This window comes from Stomoxys calcitrans, chromosome 2 (assembly GCF_963082655.1).
Source record: "Stomoxys calcitrans chromosome 2, idStoCalc2.1, whole genome shotgun sequence".
In the NCBI taxonomy this organism is placed as follows: domain Eukaryota; kingdom Metazoa; phylum Arthropoda; class Insecta; order Diptera; family Muscidae; genus Stomoxys; species Stomoxys calcitrans.
The window spans coordinates 169,244,509-169,265,600 of NC_081553.1; the positions used below are offsets into that span (position 1 = coordinate 169,244,509).

General features: G+C 37.2%; 1 protein-coding gene across 1 annotated transcript; it reads left to right on the forward strand.

The window, feature by feature from the left end:
• The first annotated feature begins 8,628 nt into the window (after positions 1–8,628).
• On the forward strand, positions 8,629–15,301 carry LOC106081473 (trissin). The gene is made up of 3 exons (XM_013243446.2): positions 8,629–8,781; positions 14,669–14,762; positions 14,852–15,301. Exons 1-3 carry the CDS (start codon positions 8,691–8,693, stop codon positions 15,102–15,104), a joined length of 438 nt encoding a protein of 145 aa, XP_013098900.1. The 5' UTR covers positions 8,629–8,690; the 3' UTR covers positions 15,105–15,301.
• Positions 15,302–21,092: the final 5,791 nt, after the last annotated feature.

A 21,092-nucleotide genomic window follows, 5' to 3' on the forward strand; every position in this document is an offset into this window, starting at 1 on the left:
GACTTATGATAAGCATTTCGACATCCGTTTAGTACATGGTTCAAATCAGTTTAATATTAGATATAGCTACTTAAAAGACCAATATTTTGTTATACGCAATTGAAAAATGACTTGTACTTATAAGTATTTGGTCCAAATCGGAACATATTTCGATATAGCTGCTATGGGGCATAAGGTATGCAATTTTCACCGGATTTTGACGAAAATTGGATACAACCAATTTCTAGACCCCTACCCATTTCTGTGAAGTGTATTCCAAATTGGACCATATTTGGATATAGCTGCCTGATCTCCCGTTTCAGGGTATTACGACCATAAAAGAACCATCTATACCCGATTTCGATGAAAATTGGCACAGTTAGTTTTGGTAGACCCCTATCCATACTTGTTAAATGTGGTCCAGATAGGATCATATTTGGATATAGCTGCCATATAGACTGATCTGCTAATATAGGGTATTGAGCCTATATAAGTAGCATTTTTCATACGATTTCGACGAAATTTGAAACAGTGAGTTTTGGTACCCTTTTACACTTTTTTGCTGAATGTCGTCCAGATCGGGCCGTATTTGGATAAAGCTGCCACTCTCTGTGCTGCTGTCTCTGCTAAACTCTCTGTGACAATTTTCATTGAAATTGGGTAATAAATTGATCTTTATGGTCTTAATACCCTAGCTATATCCAAAAATGGTGCGATCAGGACCACTCTTCACGGAAATAGGTAGGGGTCTAACAGAACTCACTGTGCCAAATTTCATCGAAATCGAATGGAAAATCACCAATTTATTGGCTCAAAAATTTAAATCTGTAGATCGGTCTATATATCAGCTATATATAACTAAGTTCCGATTTTATGAGTTCAGAAGGTCAGGCTTATACACAGAGAATACAAAATCCTCAAAAATTTTTTGGAAAATGGTTTCATTGCCAAAATATCTGAAAATTTATAAACCCCAATAAATACCCTAGCATTGGGCATTTACCCGGTAGAAACCCATCTTTACCCATAGAATTTTTGTTGTCCTTCCGACAGCATATTCGTTTCAAAGTGTTACATTTGTATGCCAATGTGCTCGACTCAGATCGTGCTGCAACAAAAGGTTTCGCGTTTTTCAAGTTCATCGTCGGCAAAATCTCTTACCTCTTATTGCCAGGTTATCCCTTTTCTCATTTCTCCTTAAGCCATAATGGCCAGGTAATCAAATGATGTGGATTGTGCCATATGTAACGTAAGCATTAATCGCTATTTTATACTCCAGACCAGCGGACCCTTTTTTGGTAGGTTCGTACCAAAAATTGGTAGGTTTTTATTCTCTTGGTAGGTTGGTAGGGTGACCTCAATTTTTGGCAGGTTTTTCTAACAAATATAAAGGGTGATTTTTTTGAGGTTAGGATTTTCATGCATTAGTATTTGACAGATCACGTGGGATTTCAGACATGGTGTCAAAGAGAAAGATGCTCAGTATGCTTTGACATTTCATCATGAATAGACTTACTAACGAGCAACGCTTGCAAATCATTGAATTTTATTACCAAAATCAGTGTTCGGTTCGAAATGTGTTCAAATTTTGACAAATTTTGTTCAGCGATGAGGCTCATTTCTGGTTGAATGGCTACGTAAATAAGCAAAATTGCCGCATTTGGAGTGAAGAGCAACCAGAAGCCGTTCAAAAACTGCCCATGCATCCCGAAAAATGCACTGTTTGGTGTGGTTTGTACGCTGGTGGAATCATTGGACCGTATTTTTTCAAAGATGCTGTTGGACGCAACGTTACGGTGAATGAACACATTTCGAACCGAACACTGATTTTGGTAATAAAATTCAATGATTTGCAAGCGTTGCTCGTTAGTAAGTCTATTCATGATGAAATGTCAAAGCATACTGAGCATCTTTCTCTTTGACACCATGTCTGAAATCCCACGTGATCTGTCAAATACTAATGCATGAAAATCCTAACCTCAAAAAAATCACCCTTTATAAATACCAAGTTAATTACTGGAAAAATTGCGCGGATAACTCAAATTTGATTCACTTTCTATTGTCTCTGTGTATTCGTAAAGAAAGTAGAATAAAACCATGTATGTTTAGGGGCAAATACTCTAGCAAGGGCACTCACTGTTTTAAATTTCAGAGAAAAAGTGAGTATGTTCTGATAATGACTGTAACTAGTACGATTGCCAAGGGATCTGTTCCAAATTTCGTAAATTCTCGATCAGAAATGCGGTATTTTGCCTTCAATGTCTTCAATCGGAAAATTGAGCTATATGGTAGCAACATATGTTGGACCTATAGGGATATTGCAGCTCAATGTTATCACAAAATTGGTAGTTAATACCCATTTTGGGCTCAAGACATCAAACCGGGTGATCGCAATCGGGTCAAAAAAGAACGACTTTTGTGAACTCAAGAATTTTTTAATGTTTTGAGATTATTTCATGCAAATGTTGAACGGGACTTCGCCTCAAATGGTCAATCCGCTTAGTCCAATTTTGGTATACTCTTTCCAACATTTCGGCTGGTATCTCACGAATAAATGCTTCAATGTTGTCTTCCAATGCGTCAATTGAAGCGGGCTTGTCTGTATAGACATGAGCTTTAACATAGCCCCACAAAAATAGTGTAAGGCGCAAAATCGCACGGTCGAGGAGGCCAATTGACCTGTTCCGAACGTGAAATAAAATATTCACCGAACTCGCCTCTCAATAAGTCCATTGTAATGGGTGCAGTATAGTCTTGACACAGTCTTTTTGAAACCACATGTCATGCAAGTCAAGCTCTTGCATTTTGGGCAAATGAAAGTTGGATATCATCTCACAGTAGTGCTCACCATTAACATTTACGTTACGAATTGCATCATCTTTGAAGAAGTACGGACCAATAATGCCACCAGCCCATAAACCGCACCCAACAGTTTTTGTGACTTTTTCTGGATGTATTGGTAGCTCTTGCAATGCTTCTGGCTGATCTTCACTTCAAAATCGACAATTCTGCGCATTAACGTACCCATTGAGCCAAAAATGAGCTTCATCCGTAAAATGGAAGAAGCGGGCGATGAAATTTCTAATCAGACCACGCATATATACCATCTTTAAACTATGCGTGTGCGACGGACGGACATGAATAGATCGTTTAGTATGTAAACTTTGATGGGCTGAAAATGTTTTACTTGATGTGGTGCAGTGGTGCACATGGAATAATAAAATGAGGAACTCTTTCGTGGTGGGTTTAAAAAAAGTTTACCGCAATTTTGGATTATAGAACATTTGGTAGGATTCGGTCGGGTTTGGTAGGATTTTTCTTCAATTTTGGTAGGAAATATTTTTCTTGACTGGCAACACTGCAGCATACATGTTTTTGACTTTACCTCCCCAATAGACATTAGACTACCTATGAGTATGTTCCCATTCGCAGGTCTCTTATATACCTGCTCACACATTCCGTATTCAATCCGATTTCCACCTGAATGGTCGTGTTTTGATCAGGAAGGCCATATTTCTGGTTCTGGATCTACAATGTGGACATCCATATCCGTTGTCTTCCTTAGCTTCCAGCTATCAGCTACCAGTTGCCATTTGTGTCAAGTTGTATTCGGCCCGAATCCTCTGCATACCATTCCTCCATGGCACACATCGGTCATTCGACGACGCCTTGACCCGGACCTAACCTAAATCCATCCTTTATTGTCTTATGTTTTCTTAACTGCGAGTCTTGCCCATGTCTATGGCTTTAACGTTTAAAGCGTCCGTTGGACCATTTGTAATGCTTTTTTCACTGCACATCTTCTCCGTTAGGGTCCATTGTACTACTGATGTCTATGTCTGAGTCAGCCTGATCGCAGAGATACGTAGAGCCAATTTCCCATGGATGGTGACCGATATTTTCCTGTGCATGATTTTGTGATTTGTTTAAGTTTTTATTTTATTTATGGACTTATTGTCTACACAACAAGATAATAATTTTATAATTGGAGTGTAGATTTATTGTTATATAATACATCCGACTTAAATAGGTTCTCAATAAATAAAAAGTGGAACAAAACAGTGTTTACATGATTATCCCTAGGTATTTATGGCTATCTGATATCGAGATAGTTCTATATAGGAATAACGGATTTCGCTTAAAATTTTTCTTAGTTTCTTATTACACTGGTCAATAAGACTTTTGTTTCCTCGGATATTGTTTGCGTTACCAACTCAAATTGGCTTGCTTTTTCAAAATCTGGCAACAGTTTTTCTGTTTTCGAGATATACCTTAGGACAATAAATTACGATTTTTACCCATACTAGAAGAAATTTGTTATTCAAAATAACAAAAATGTTTACTAAAACAACAGTTTCTGTGTGCTGAAAATGGAAAAAAATGCATGACTGCTGCTTCAGCGAACAAAGGGCTGCTATTTTAGCAAACATTTCTGCCGCTTGAAATTTTGCACATATATTTCTTATTGTTGCAAGTCGTTGGGGATTGCAAATGGGCCATGTCGGTTAAGATTTGGATATTGCTCCCTTCGGAAGTGATCCTTCGAATTGAGTTCTTGAGCCCCTACAAGCCGCAATTTTAAACCGATTGGGCTAACATTTTGCACGTAGTGTTCTTTTACGACTTCCAGCACTTGATCAGATCGGTCTATAATCTGATTTAGCTTCCATATAAACCGATCTCCGGATTTGACATTTTTAGTCCTTGGAAGCCGTAATTTTTGTTCGACAGATCTGAAATTTTGTATGTAGTGTTCTGTTCCGACTCTCAAGAACCGTATTAACTACTGTTCAAATCGCTCTATAACCTGATATAGTTTCCATATAAACTGATCTCATGAATTTACGCCTTAAGCCCCTGGAAGTCACAATTTTTGCACGATTTGGCTAAAACCGTTCATATAGTTTTTTGTTAGGACTTTAAACAACTGTGCCAAGTAGCTCCCATACAACATAATATAGCTCCCATATAAACCGATCTTTCGATTTGAGAACTTAAGTCACTAAAAACTGCAATTGTTGACCGATTTTTTGCACATTATGTTTTGTTATGACTTCCAACATCCGTGGTAAGTATGGTCCAAATCGGTCTATAACCTCATATAGTTCCCATATAAACCAATTTGCCTTCTACGGCCAAATAAGACCTGTGCCTTTCAAAAAAGTTATTTTGTGTACATTTTTAGTAGAATCAATCGTGGTTGATTCTGAAGATTTGGCTCGGCAGAATTTAGCACGTTTTTACTTGTTTTAGTTTACAGTTCAGTCTTCTGTTCTGAAATTGCAAACATTTAGCTACAACAGCAGAACTAATGCTGTAATAGCAGTAAAATTAACTACTAATAGTCAGCAGACATCTGGCTTTTTTCTTTGAGTGCAAATTTAAGATTATTAAATAAAAATAAAAATAATGTACAGATGTTTTTCGATATGAATTCGCAAAGAAAATTTTGTGTGCTTGATACAAATTGCAAATTTTGCCCATGAACTTTTCAGTAAGATAAAGGGGCAAACTGCTCACCTATCAATGAGTACAGGCCGATTCAAGTTTAAGCTCAATGATAAAGGGTCTCCTTTTTATAGCCAAGTCCGAACGGCGTGCCGCAGTGAGACACCTCTTTGGAGAGTAGTTTTACATGGCATAGTCCACCGTTGAAAATTTTTGTCTGATGGTCACGCCAGAATTCGAACCCAGGCGTTCAGCGTCAGCGGCGGACATGCTAACCTCTGCGCTACGGTGGCCTCTTGATACAAATAGTTTTTGCAATATAAAAAAATATATAAAAACATAAAAAATTTGTATCGGCTTCCTCATATTGTGTATCAGAAAAGCGAAGTATGTCCACGGTTATGATGAAGTGAAAAAATAATGTCTTAAAGTTCATAACTCCCATGATTTGGCGAAAACCATCCACACAGCACCAACCATTTCCTTATTAAATTTATTGAACATGGGTGCGTACGTTTACTTTGCGATAATTATGCCATCATATGAGATTCGTCATACGCCACCTTGTTCATTCATTTTTCCATATAAAAATTCTTGACCAAAATTAAGTTGCAAATCGCCAAACCATGGGTGCTACGTACTTTATGACATTTGCTTTACTGGAACATAGTCGTCGATATACCAAGTATTACAGACATACAAAAGGAGGCACCCATGGCTTGTTCTAATGTAATGACGTAGTTTCATTTTAAGGTACTGCTAATATTTTTAAAATGTCCTATATAAGTTTTACATATGTTTCAAATATATATTTTTTACAAATATAGCAGAGGATTTTTGGATCAACCATATAATATTTTTTTTGCAAATGCACATCGAAAAATAGTAGTAAAAACTTTCCAAATTAATGAAAATATGGCTTAAAATCACAAATGATGGTTCTAAGCGATATCAAAAAAAAAAAAAGAACTGTTAGAAAAATATTATTGCCGGATGTTGAAGTAGTATTTCGACGTTCCTGGCTATTTACCATGGATGAAGTAATGGTTTTGCCATTTCGCGCTAAACAATCGGTATAAGTAGTGGTTTCTGAAAACAATTGTATCCGTCGAGTGGAGTACGCTATGGGCAAAGCTATAAAAACCAACTTCTGAGTGTATATAATAACTCGATTTTGCTTAAACCTTGCATGTAGTGTTCTGTTACGACTTTAAACAACTGTGGCAAGTACAGTTAAATATGATGTAGCACCCATATAGCATGATGTACAATCAAAACCGCAACTGTAATACATTTTAGGGAAAAAACGCTTAAGTGAAACTTGATGGGAAGAACCATTCATTTTTGGGGTTATTCAATGCAATTGAATTCGGTTAAGTGAAAAATAGCTTAACGGAAAATACTGCAAAACTGAAAAATGGAAATCTATCAGCACTTGGAAAAATTCGCATCATCAAGAAAAAATTTTGCACATACTGTTCTGTTATCACTTCCAACATTCGTGATAAGTAAAGCCCAAGTCGGTCGGTTTTATACGCCCGAATAAGAACAGTGACTTTCAGATAAGTTATTAAGTGAACCTTTTTAGTAGAATACATCGTGGTTGATTCCAAATATTTGGCTCAGCCGAACTTATCAAAAGTTTTACATGTTTTTTACTTTAGTTTATTTAAGCAGCCGTCATTTTCAGCAAACAACCGACTTTTCAGCAGTCGGTCTACTGTTCTGAAATAGCAAACATTTAGCTACAACAGCAGAACAAATGTTGTAATAGCAGCAAAATTAACTTATAACAGCCAGCAGACCGTGTTCGGTATTAAAAGCACACTTTTTTCTATGAGTGAAAATTTGTGATAGTTAAACAGTAAAAAAATGAACAGCTATTTTTCGAGATGAATTCGCAAAGAAAATTTTGTGTGCTTGGTCCAAATAGTTTTTTGCAATAATTGTGGTAAATATATAAAAAAATTTTAAAAAATCTATATCGGCTTTTTCATATTGTATGTCTGAAAAGCGTAGTATGTCTACGGTTATGATGAAGTGAAAAAGATACGTCTTAAAGTTCGTAACTCCCACGATTTGGTGCGAACATCCGGCGCAGCACCATTCATTTCTTGCACATGGGTGCGTATGTTTACTTTGCGATAAATATGCCTTCATATGACATTCATTATACGCCACCTTACTCATTAATTTTTCATATAAAAATACTTCGCAAAAATTAATTGCAAATCAAAGTAGTAAAATCATGGGTATTTATTTCTGACATACAAAAGGAGGCACCAATGGGTTGTCCTAATGACATATATATATTCTTTACAAATATAGCCTAAGATTTTGGGATCAACCATATAACATTATTTTGAGAATACATATCAAAAAATAGTTGTATTGGGTTGCCCAAAAAGTAATTGCGGATTTTTTAAAAGAAAGTAAATGCATTTTTAATAAAACTTAGATTGAACTTTTATCAAATATACTTATTTTTACACTTTTTTTCTAAAGCAAGCTAAAAGTCACAGCTGATAACTGACAGAAGAAAGAATGCAATTACAGAGTCACAAGCTGTGAAAAAATTTCTCAACGCCGACTATATGAAAAATCCGCAATTACTTTTTGGGCAACCAATAAAATATTTTTTTAGTGTCAAAATTAAAGAAAATCTGGCTAAAAATCGCAAATAAGAGCTGTTAGAAAAAAATTGTTACCGGATGTTGAAGTAGTATTTCGACACTCCTGGCATCTGATACCCAAGTACGGGTTTTAGGGAATTTACCATGGTGGGAGTAGTAGATTTGCCATTTCGCCGCTAGACCTTGGGTACAAGTAGTGGTTTCTGCAAACAATTCTATCAGTCGTGTGGAGTATACTATGGGTAAGAATAAAAAAACAACTTCTGAGTGTATATAATAACTTGAACACCTTAAGCAATACTAACTCCATGTATTAAACTAAACATACCACTATAATTCATCGTAGGGTGTAGAGAATGAAAATACACATTTAAAATTCTATGCAAGTTTTAATTCAAATAATAGGGTTGAATCTCAGTATCTTGCCAATGATAGCAGTGTGTTGTAATGCAGAAATATTGAATGGTGTGGGCACAAAAGAATTACTTACTGCTTGAATGAGTTTTTGGCTCAACTGTCAAGGATATAAAAGGTGATATGTCCATGCATATGGTCTTTCTTTTCTGTTCCTTGAGATAGCTTACAACTAGTAAGGAGTCGTTATTTGGTGATTGTGAAATTAAATTTTGAATGTGTTTGACAAATATCGCATCACTGTTGGCAGAATACAAATCCGAGGAAAAAATGCATAATAAAGTGCATTTTTACGCCCTGTTACTTTGTAAGTAAAAAAGATATGTTGGTTAAGAAATAATGTGGAGACTATGGTGAAAATTGAGCTAGTGATAACATTGATAAAAACTACATAAAATTTAAAAAAAAATTTTCGTGTTTTGCTATATTTAAGATTAAGATTAAGCTTAAGCTCCGCTTGAAGAAACTTTGGATACACATCACCATGGATGTACATACTATTTATTTATAATACAAAATAATTACAAACAATTAAATCAAATGGGAAGGTCCAGATGTTTCAACAACAGTAAGAAATAGCGTATATTGGCAGTTAAAAGATATCATGGAATAGTGTAAACCAATTCGAATGACAAATTCTTACTCAGCTAAATAAGTAAAATCGCTTAAGATAGCATAGATATATCAAAATATATATATATATATATATATATATATATATATATATATATATATATATATATATATATATATATATATATATATAAATATATATATATATATATATATATATATATAGATATATCAAACCGAACCCTCAAATAGAAACATCAAATAGATCAGTGAATAATGTTTCAATGGGCTCAATTAGGCTATTGGTTTGGCATTAAGTTTGGTAAAGATCTGCATGTGGATATCGAACTTGTGCTCTACTCCCAAATACCTTTCACTTGAGTCCCATATTTTTATGGTCGGTCAATATGTCCGTTACGGGGAATGTTTTTGGTGCTGTGAATAAATATCAGATTCGTTTTCTTCTCCCAAATGTGCTTCTTGTGAACCCGATATTGCCATAGTCATTAAATATGTTTCGTTTGATTGGATAATTTTTGTTCCACCGGTTGGTAATGGCCGTTACTACAGCCTTAGAAGTAACAAATAAAAAAGTTCGCTGTTAAATTTTGGTTCAATATTGGTCTTGTTGGCAGCTATATACAAATAAAGACCTATCTGAACCATATAAGACGCGGATGTCGGAAAGCCAATATAAGTCACTATGTCAAATTTCAGCGAAATCAGATAATAAATGCACCTTTTATGGATCCAAGACTTTAAGTGGAGAGATCGGTCTATATGACAGCTATATCCAAATCTGGATCGATCAGGGCCATCTTCAAGAGGGATATCAATGGCCCTAACACAACTCACTGTTCTAAATTTCAGCGAAATCTTATTGTCCGATTTCGCCTTTAATGGGTCCAAGACCTTAAATCGAGAGATCGGACTATATGGCAGCTATATCCAAATCTTCACCGATCTAGGCCAAATTGTAAAAAGATGTCGAAGGGCCTAACACAGCTCACTGTCACAAATTTCAGCGAAATCGGTCGATAAATGCGCTTTTTATAGGCCTAAGACCGAAAATCGAGAGATCGATCAATATGGAAGCTATATCCAAATCTAGACCTATCTGGGCTAAACTCGGTACGGATATTGAGGGACCCATTACAACTCACTGTCTCAAATGTTAAGGTCTTAGGCCCATATATGTGGATTTTATGGGCTTTAGACTTTAAATCGACAGATCGGTCTATATGGGGGCTATATCAAGATATAGTCCGATATAGCCCATCTTCAAAAAAAACCTGCTCATGGACAATGAAAGAATCTGTGCAAAGTGTCAGCTGAATATCTCTATTTTCAGTAACGTGATTTGAATAGAAAGACAGACGGACATGTCTAAATCGTTTTAGATTTTTACGTCGGAAATGGATATTTCGATGTGTTGCAAACGGAATGACAAAATTATGCACATATGGATATGGTAATTGCAAATTTTTGCCCATGAACGTTGCACTAATGAACAGGAGCAAACTTCTCACATATCAATGATTGCAGTTCGATTCAAGTTTAAGCTCAATGAAAAGGGGCCTTCTTTTCATAGCCGAGTCCGAACGGTGTGCCGCAGTGCGACACCTCTTTGGAGAGAAGTTTTACATGGCATAGTACCTCACAAATGTTGTCAGCATTAGGAGGGGAAAACCACCGCTGAAATTTTTTTCTAATGGTCTCGTCAGGATTCGAACCCAGGCGTTTAGCGTCATAGGAGGAACTGCTAACCTCTGGGCTACTGTGGCCTCCCAATGCGTTATGGTGGTAGCTATATCCAAATATATAAAAGTAGTAATACATTAATTTGTGGATATATCGGATGAAAATTGTAAATTCTAGTATCTTCAAAATGCAAATTGGGCGTTAGGTTATCTTAAAAAAGACAAAAAAATTTTTGGAGTCAATTTTTATTTCTTGATTCTCTCCACCATAAGATGGGAGTATACCAAAATCATTCCGCTTGCAAAAAAATTGAAAATATTGCCCATGAACATTCCACTAAGGAACAGGGGCAAACTTGAGTGCAGTCCGATTCAAGTTTAAGTTCAATGATAAGGGGCCTCCTTTTTATAGCCGAGTCCGGACCTCGTGCCGCAGTGTGACACCTCTTTGGAGAGAGGTTTTACATGGCATAGTACCTCACAAATGTTGCCAACATTAGGTGGGGAAAACCACCGCTGAAAATTTTTTCTGATGGTCTCGCCAGGATTCGAACCCAAGCATTCAGCGTCATAGGCGGCCATGCTAACCTCTGCGCTACGGTGTCCTCATTCCGCTTGTAACACATCGAAATATGGATCTGAGATCCATCAAATTGTCTTATAGACAAAAATCAATTTGTGTTTGTTTGTTTGTGTGTTCCTTATAGACTCAGAAACTGCTAAACCGATTTTCTTGAAATATTCCCATAATGAAAACAGGGTACTACATTTTTTGATATCTGGCGGACCCTTCCCCTTACCCTAATTTTCAGAAACGCCAGATCTCGGAAATGGGTGGTGCGATTTAAGCGAAATTTTGCGTGCTCTCATATAGTACCCTAAAAATTAAAATTTGGTATTCAAATTTCTGATGGGGTACCTAGGGGAGCCGCCCCACACTAAAACCTACCGAATATATATTTAGACCAATCACGACAATATGGGACACAAATGAAAGGTATTTAGGATAAGAAAACGTATCTGATATCCAATTGTCGGACCAAGTACTAGGGGGACAACCCCAACCCCGAAAACACCCCTAAATCGGACATATTTACCGACTATGGCAATATGGGACTCAAATGAAAGGTATTTGCAAGTAGAATACAAATCTAATATCCAAAAGTGGGACCATGTTTGTGGCAGTCCACCCTTTTCCCAAAACACCCCCAAAACAGGACTTATTTACTGACCATGGGAATATGAGGCTTAAATAAAAGGTATTTGAGTGTAGAATACGAATCTGATATTCAAATATTGGACCAAGTGTTTGGGGACCGCCTCTCCCCAAAAACATCCCACCAAGGGGACAAATTTATGACCATAGCAATATGGGGCTCAAATGAAAGGTCTTTGGTAGTAAAGCACGAATCTGATATTAATATTCGGGAAAATGTGTCTATGGGGTCACCCCACCCCCACAACATCACCCAAATAGGAAGTATTGCAATATGAGGCTCAAATCAGAGGGTTTTTAGAGTAGAACACGAATCCGATGTCCTCACACGAATCCCATCCTCCAAAATACCTTCCAAGACGGTCATGTTTGCCGACTTTGAAAATTGCCCAAAAAGTAATTGCGGATTTTTAAAAGAAAGTAAATGCATTTTTAATAAAACTTAGAATGAACTTTAATCAACTATACTTTTTTGCACTTTTTTTCAAAAGCAAGCTAAAAGTAACAGCTGATAACTGACAGAAGAAAGAATGCAATTACAGAGTCACAAGCTGTGAAAAAATTTGTCAACGCCGACTATATGAAAAATCCGCAATTACTTTTTGGGCAACCCAATATGAGGCTCAAATTAAAGGTATTTGGGAGTAGACCACGTATCTGATATCAACGTTAAGGACCAACTGCCTAGGGGACGTCCCACCACCATAACAACCCCCAAATAGGACTTGTTTGCTCACCAAGACATTTTGGGTCATAAAGAGAGTGGAACTAAACATTTATAGTTTTTAGGGCCAATACCCCAAACCGGACATATTTGCCGACTTTTGCAATAAGGAGTTTAAATGAGATTAGAAAACAAATTTAATATCCAATTTTGAGGCCAATGGCAATATGGGGTTCAAATAAATGATATATTGATATATGAGAATAGAGCACGTTGCTAATATATTTTCCGGGCTTAGTGTTTGGGGGACTACCCCAAACCCCAAAACACCCCTAAATAAGGCATATTTACTGACCATGTCAATGTGGAGCTTAAATGAAAGATATTGGGGGTAGAGCAAGAATTGATACCCACTTTCGGGACCAATTTTCTGGGGGTCTACCGCTTTCCCAAAATACCCCACAAGTAGCAATTTGTTACTGACCATCGCAATATGGGACTCAAATAAAGGTATTTCGGAGTAGATAACGTATTTGATATTCAACCATGTAGGACCATGTATTTAGGGCATCACCCCTTTTCCAAAACACCCCCAAAGGGTAAAAATTTTTCGACCAGACCAATATGTGGCTCAAATGTAAGGTATTTGACATTAGAAAACGAATTTGATGACCAATTTTGGGGCCATCATATTGCCTTTAAACCAATGGCAATATGGGTTTTAAATAAATGATATTTGAGAGAAGAGCACGATGCTGATATTTTTAACCCCTAAATCAGACATCATGAGAATATCGGGCTGAAATAAAGTATTTTAAGAATGGAGTAGAAGTCCGAATGGAGTCGGAACTTAAATTCGTAGACAAATAAAAATCATATGGGATTCAGATAAAGGCACTTATAATGTTAAACTGTTAGTCAAGCGATATACATATAGTATATATGGTATTTCACTAAAAGCTCTTTAATTGTCGAAAATAAATATTCAAAGGAAAATTTTGCTCCATATAAAGTAAAAGAAGGCGAAGCGGAGTGGGCCCGGTTCAGCTAGTACATGTATATTATTAATCGTCTTGGCATTCTTAGTCGATTTAGCCATGCCCAGTTGTCTGTCCGTCCGACTGTCTGTATGTAGAAAGCACGTTAACATTCAAAGCTTATGCGCTTAAAATTTTGCACAAATATTTCCTACTAGTTTAGATCAGTTGGGTTTGTAAATGGGCCATATCGGTCTGTGCTTTGATATAGCTACCATATAAACCGATCTTGGATATTGACTTCTCGAGCTCCTATAGGGCGCAATTCTTGTTCGGTTTGGCTGAAATTTTGATATAACTGCCATTTAAATTCGTACACCTATACACTACACAACTACTGCAGTAATCATCCAATATACCGATCAACTCATCCATACTTCGTTATTCGATTTAGTCATGTCAGTTCGTCCGATTATCATGGTATACACCAGATTAGTTAACCAACTGTCACACATTATTCCACTTTCTTTCTGAACTAAATTTGAATATTTATTCCTTCATTTTAACTGAACTTAAACTGGTTGGTTTTGTCTTTTATAAAAGAAACACAGAGATCTTTATGGATAGCTTTGACCGAAAATTAAAACTGGAGGTTGAGCTCAAATTTTTCACAGTTCAATATTTTTCCATATGCAGGTTAAGTTCTAGAATGGTCTAAATTGTTAATGACAGTTAATTGTTAATGATAGAAGATATCTTCACGAAACTTTAATTGGTTATATCTGAGGTGTTAATCAGATCGACACCAATAAAGGCATACTTTATACTATTTTTCTTCGATTTTCTCCCACTGTGAGGTGTGCTGCAGAGCGATACCACTTAGTAGAGAAGTTTTACACGGTTGAATAACTCACATATGTTACCAGCATAGTTAAGGGAAACCTCTAGGTTTCCAAGCGTGCGGAATCCAAAGCTCTGCCCCACCGCAACTTCAAACTTTATTTAATTCAGCCGATATTGATCTTATGCGCATTTACATACTTTTCCTGTTTCTTCCCTTTTAGGCATTATTTTTATGCAAATTCTTACATCAACGGCCATACCATGTGATTCATGTGGCAATGAATGTGCCAGCGCCTGCGGCACAAAACATTTTAGGTAAGTTGTGGGTCGGTCATATTAAACAATCACCTATGATATAATAATGATGGGTTGGTAAATGTCATGGCTTTGTAACGTCTTTACAGAACATGTTGCTTCAACTATTTGCGGAAGCGCACCGATCCCAATGCGATGAAGATGATTACAAATAAACGTCTCATCGATTTTATCATGTTGCAAGGACGTGCGTTTTATACCCAAAATGAGATGAGCCAAGAGAGGAGACAGCAGCAAAGGCGACAGCAACAACAAAAGCTCTTATCCAGAACTCTGCCTTTTAATAGGGAGGATTACAATGGAACCTTAGTTTTTGAAGACTTGCAAGCTTACTATGACTAGATTCGATGACCCACAGATCATGACTGAAACTATGCTTACGATGATGATGATCTTGCGCACAAAAATGATGATGATGTTGATTCTCTTTGATGCACCCTTGAAGAACGCATTGATAATTTATTTTGTACAAATATTTTTAATGTAAAACGCCGCTTTAGTTATCACCTGAAAATACGAACGAATATTTGAAATGTTAATTTCTTTTTCTAAAAGAGAGTGTTTAATTTGTTTTTTATGCGGGTAATGCAATCAAAGGCATAAAAAGGTAGAAAGATATCGGGCAGAGGCCACCGTAGCGCAGAGGTTAGCATGTCCGCCCATGACACTGAACGACTGGGTTCGAATCCTGGCAAGAACATCAGAAAAAAATTTTCAGCGATGGTTACCCCCTCCTAATGCTGGCTTCATTTATGAGGTACTTTGCCACGTACAAACTTCTCCCCAAAGAGTTGTCGCTCTGCAGTACGCCTTTCGGACTCGGCTATATCATTGAGCTTTAACTTGAATCGGACAGCACTCAGCGATAGAAATCCCGATAGTGGAAGAACTCGTGAATTTTGCACAGATACTTCTTATTAATTTAGGTCGTTGGGGTTTGCAAATGGTCCATTTGGGTTCAGATTTGGATAAAGCTCCCATATCAAGTGGTAAGCTGCTCTTATTATCGGATTTGGCTGAAATTTAGCAAGTACTTCGGATACGATATCCAACAATTGCAGTTAGTATTGTCAAAATCCACGTATAACCTTATATAGAACCAATATAAACCGATCTCTTGAATTAATATCTTGAGCCTTTAGATGCCGCAATTGTTATCCCAATGGGCTGAAATTTTGCACTTGGTGTTCAGTTATCTTCTTATATAAAAAACAATTTGTGTTTATTTGTGTGTTCCTTATAGACTCCGAAACGGCTGAACCGATTTTCTTGAGATTTTCATAGATGGTTCATAATGCTCCCGTGGTGAAAATAGGGTACTACATTTTTTGATATCTGAAGGGGGGAAGGACCCTGCCCCTTACCCTACTTTTTAGAAACGCCAGATCTCAGAGATTAATGGTGCGATTTAAGCGAAATTTTGTGTGCTCTCATGTAGTACCCTAAAAGTAAAAATTTGGTATCCAAATTTTGGATGGGGTACCTAGGGAGGCCTGATATCCAATTGTCGGACCAAGTGTTTGGGGGACCACCCCAACCCCCGAAACACCCCTAAATCGGACATATTTACCGACCACGGCAATATTAGGCTCAAATGAAAGGTATTTGCGAGTAGAATACGAATCTTATATCCAAATGTGGGACCACGTTTCTGGGGATCCACCCCTTCTCCAAAACATCCCCCCCCCAAACAGGACTTATTTACTGACCATGGGATTATGAGGCTTAAATAAAAGGTATTTGGGTGTAGAATTTGAATCTGATATCTAAATATGGGACCAAGTATTTGGGGGCCGTCTCTCTCCAAAAACATCCCCCAAAGGGGTCAAATTTACGACCATAGCAATATGGGGCTCAAATGAAAGGTCTTTGGGAGTAAAGCACGAATCTGTTATCAATATTCGGGAAAAGTGTCTATGGGGTTTAGACACTTTTTGAGTTTAGAAAACGAATTTGACAACCCATTTTGGGGCCATGTGTTTGGGGGACGCCTCATAGTGTAAACTTCCCTAAACCAATGGCAATATGGGGTTTAAATAAATAGTAATTGAAAGAAGAGCGAGATGCTGATATTTTTTTAGTGCCAAGTGTCTGGAGGACCACCTCACTCCCGAAAACACCCCTAAATCAGATATCATAAGAATATCAGGCTGAAATAAAGTATTTTAAGAATGGAGTACACCTTACATCCAAATTTAATTTGGTAGACCAATAAAGATCATATGGAATTCAGATAAAGTCACTTATATTGTTAAACTGTTTGTCAAGCGATATACCATTTTCGTAGCATGGTATTTCAATAAAAGCTCTTTAATTGTCGAAAATAAATATTCCAAGGAAACTTTTGTTTGTTTGTTTTGTTTCCATATAAAGTATAAGAAGGCGCAGCGGAGCGGGCCCGGGTCAGCTAGTGACTTTATAAGTATGGTCTGAATAGGTGTATAACCTAATATAGATCGCATATAAACCAATATTTCGATTTGACATTTTGAGTCCATAGAAGCCGCAATTGTTATCCGATTGGGTGTAGAACCTGATACAGATCACATATAAACCGATCTCCCGATTTGACATCTTTGGCCCCTAGAAGCCGGAATTGTTGTCCGATTGTGCTGAAATTTTGCATGTATTGTTCTGTTATGACATTCAACAATCATATGGTCCGAATCGGTGTAAAACATGACATAGCTGTCATATAGAAAGATCTCCCGATTGGCCCGCTGTAGGCCGCAAATTAAATTTCCATAGTAGGTATTGTCCAAATCGGTCTAAAACCGTATAAATCGATTATGATCCCTAGAAGCATAAATGTTGGCCTGGTTTGGCAGAACAATCTGATGGTCATTTAAAAATTTTTCCGCAAAGAGGTGCCGTTCGAACTCGGCAATAAAAAAGGTCCCTTATCAATGAGTTTAAACTTGAAAGGGAAAGCAGTCATTGATGTGTGAAAATTTGCCCCTTCTCGATTCCTGACTTAAATGTTAATACCATATTCTTATTTTACTCTTCAATACCTTTCATCATTGATATCTATATTGTCCCGATCGGTCCACTTTTGATTTTGGGTTGTGTTTTTGGCATAAGGGGGACGGTCCGTCCTCCTTCCGATACGGAAAAATTATATAGCCTTTGTTTCCTTCCAGACCAACCTACACAATATGCGAAAATTTCGAGAAAATCAGTTCTGCCGTTTTTCAGTCTATACGGAACAAACAAACCGAGTCCCATATATCCGTGCTTGTCTAATGTGCCCATTTTGGGCGTATTTGTGGAGGTGGGTTTACCCCCTATACTTCGACATGAATTTTTATGCCAGATTCGTTATCTACTCCCGCATTATTTTCATTTGATACCCATATTGTCCTTATCGGTGCACTTTTGATCTTGGTGGTGTTTTTGGGGTAACGGTGGAGGGCCCGCCCCCATCCGTTATCAATAAATTATAAAGACTAATTTGAATCCCATATTGTCATCATCGTCAAATAAACCTATTTTAAGGGGGTTTGGGCTGAGGCGGCCCCCAGGAACATGGACCCAACATTTATTATGAAATTCGTACTTTACTCTAGAATATTATTCATTTGAATTCCATATTGTCCCGATCGGTCTACTTTTATTTTTGGGTAGTACTTTTGGGGTAAGGGGAAAGTTCGCCCCCCTCACGATATCAAAAAATTATATACCCTATGTTACCTTCCAGACCAACCTAAAAAATCGGTGAAAGGTTCATGGTAATCGGTTTAGCCGTTTTTGAGTTTATACGGAACAAACAAACCGACAAACAAACACAAATTGAATTTTATATATAAGAAGATACCCACCCCGATAGGATGGGCATATAATCTAGTCATTCCGTTTGTTAATTTTGAAATATTGATCTAAGAGCCCATAAAGTATATATATTCTTGATCGTCTCCACATTCTGAATCGATCTATCCATGTCAGTACGTCTGTTGAAATCGAGATAGCGATTGAACGCGTAAAGCTAGCCACTTGAAATTTTGCACTGATACTTGTTATTGATGTAGGTCGTTGTGGGTTGCTTTATCGGTTCACATTTGGTTATAGCTCCCATATAAACCGATCTCCCGATTGAGCCCTGGTGGCCGTAATTTTTGTCCGATTTGTCTAAAATTTTGCATATAGTGTTCTGCTATGATTTTCAACAACTGTGCCAAGTACGGTCGATATGGGTGTCTATCCTGATAAAGCCTCCATATATAGACCGATCTCTCCATTTGACATCTTTAGCCACTGGAAGCCGCAATTTTTATCCAATTTAGCTAAAAATTCGCACACAGTATTATATTATGGCTTCCAACAACAGTGCTAAGTGCAGTCTAAATCGGTCTATAATCTGATATAGCTACCATATAAATCGATCTTCCGATTTGACTTCTTGAACCCTTACAAGCCGCAATTTTTGTTAAATTTGGCTGAAATTTAGCATGTAGTGTTCTGTTATGACTTTCAACAACTGTACTAAGTAAAGTCCTAATCGGTCTACAACCTGATATAGCTCTCATATAAACCGATCTGCCGATTTGACTTCTTGAGTTCTTACATGTCGCAATTTTTGTCCGATTTGGCTGAAATTTTGCATGCGGTGTTTTGCTTCTCCTTCCAACAACTGTGCCATGTACGCTTCAAGTTAGTCTACAACCTGATATAAACTGGTCTCTCAATTATCCGTGTTCGGTTCCTAGAAGCTTTGCTGGTTTGACAAAAGTTTGGTATGTAGAATAAAATTAAGCCCTTCAACTAAATTTTGTATAAATTTTCAGCACAATCCTTGGTGGTAGGTTCCCAAAATTTGGCCCGGCCGAACTTGACACGCTTTTACTTGTTTAAAACTGTAGCGGAATCTTTGGTGGCAGGCAGATTCAGCCCGGCCAAACTTAGATCGCTTTTCCTTGTTATACCCACCACCATAGGATGGGCGTAGCTTATCTAGTCATTCCGTTTATAACATCACGAAATATTGATCTTCGACTCAATAAATTATATATATTCTTGATCGTCTTGACATATAAAAACATTTCCGTCCATCCCCCGTCTGTCAAATTCTCAATAGCGGTCGAACGAATGAAGCTAGCCAACTGCAATTTTGTACAGATACTTTTTATTGGTATAGGCCATTGGGGATTGCGAAAGGGCAATATCGGTTCATATTTCGTCCCCTTGCCGCGAAAAAGATGAAAGTGCCATTTTTTAGGATTTTCAGTTTTTATAAGGAATCGATAAATGACGACTGTTCCAACCTCCTGTTAAAATTTTGTGTCGATAATCCAAGCCGTCATGATTTTACAACAAAAACAATTTGAATGTAAGTGCCACTTTAATTTTGGTAGATAAATTCTGCGACATTTACATTATTTCCGCCAGACACAAATACCTCAACAAAGTAAGCAATAATTGCAAAAAATATGTAAGTTATCATAATGAAACATTTCATAGTTGGAAGTAGAGTAAGAATCGGTTGTTTAAAAGTAGGGCTAAGTATTTGAGGAGCGCCCCACCCTCGAGCAAACCACCAAAGGGAAATATTGGCCAACCGGCACAACAAATTTAAAGTGCTTGGAAGTACAATGGTCACCAATAAGCCCATATTGGTCATCCGGGACAATATGGGACGCAAATAAAAGGCGTCGAAGGTCATATCAAAATTTGGGGACGCCCAAAAAAACTCACCGAAACGGAATTATGGGTCGATTGGAAAATATAAGATTTATATTAAAAGCTTTGGGAGAATATTGCGAATTTAATATATGTGGGACGAAGGAAGCGGAGCGGCCAGTTTCGGCAAATTCAGTCCGCTCCAAATCTCCTATTATAAGTAAGTAAGAACGCGTTAAGATCGGGCAGGATAGAATTCGACAAAAAACAATATTTATAACGAAGGAATTTTATTCGATAAATCTTTACACATCTATATCATATTACGTTCCGATCTCGACTATATGGAGCAAGGGTTTTGAGGTGTCAAAACAACTCACAGTTTCACATTTCGTTGGTATCGGGTGTTAAGTACAATTTGGGCCCATTTTTTCTATTTTAAATCGCAGATAGGTCTATATGGTAGCTATATAAATAAAGTCCCATCTGAATCATATTTAGAAAATGTGTTGAGGACCCTAACACAAATCTCTGTTTTAAATTTCAGCGAAATCTGATAACAAATGCGCCCATTATGCGCCCAAGACTATACATTGGGAGATCGGTCTATATGGCAGCTATATCCAAATATGGCTGATCTGGACCATATTCGGTCTGGATGTCATTGTTCCAAAACTCAGAGGAATCTGATAACAAGTGCGATTTTTATGAGCT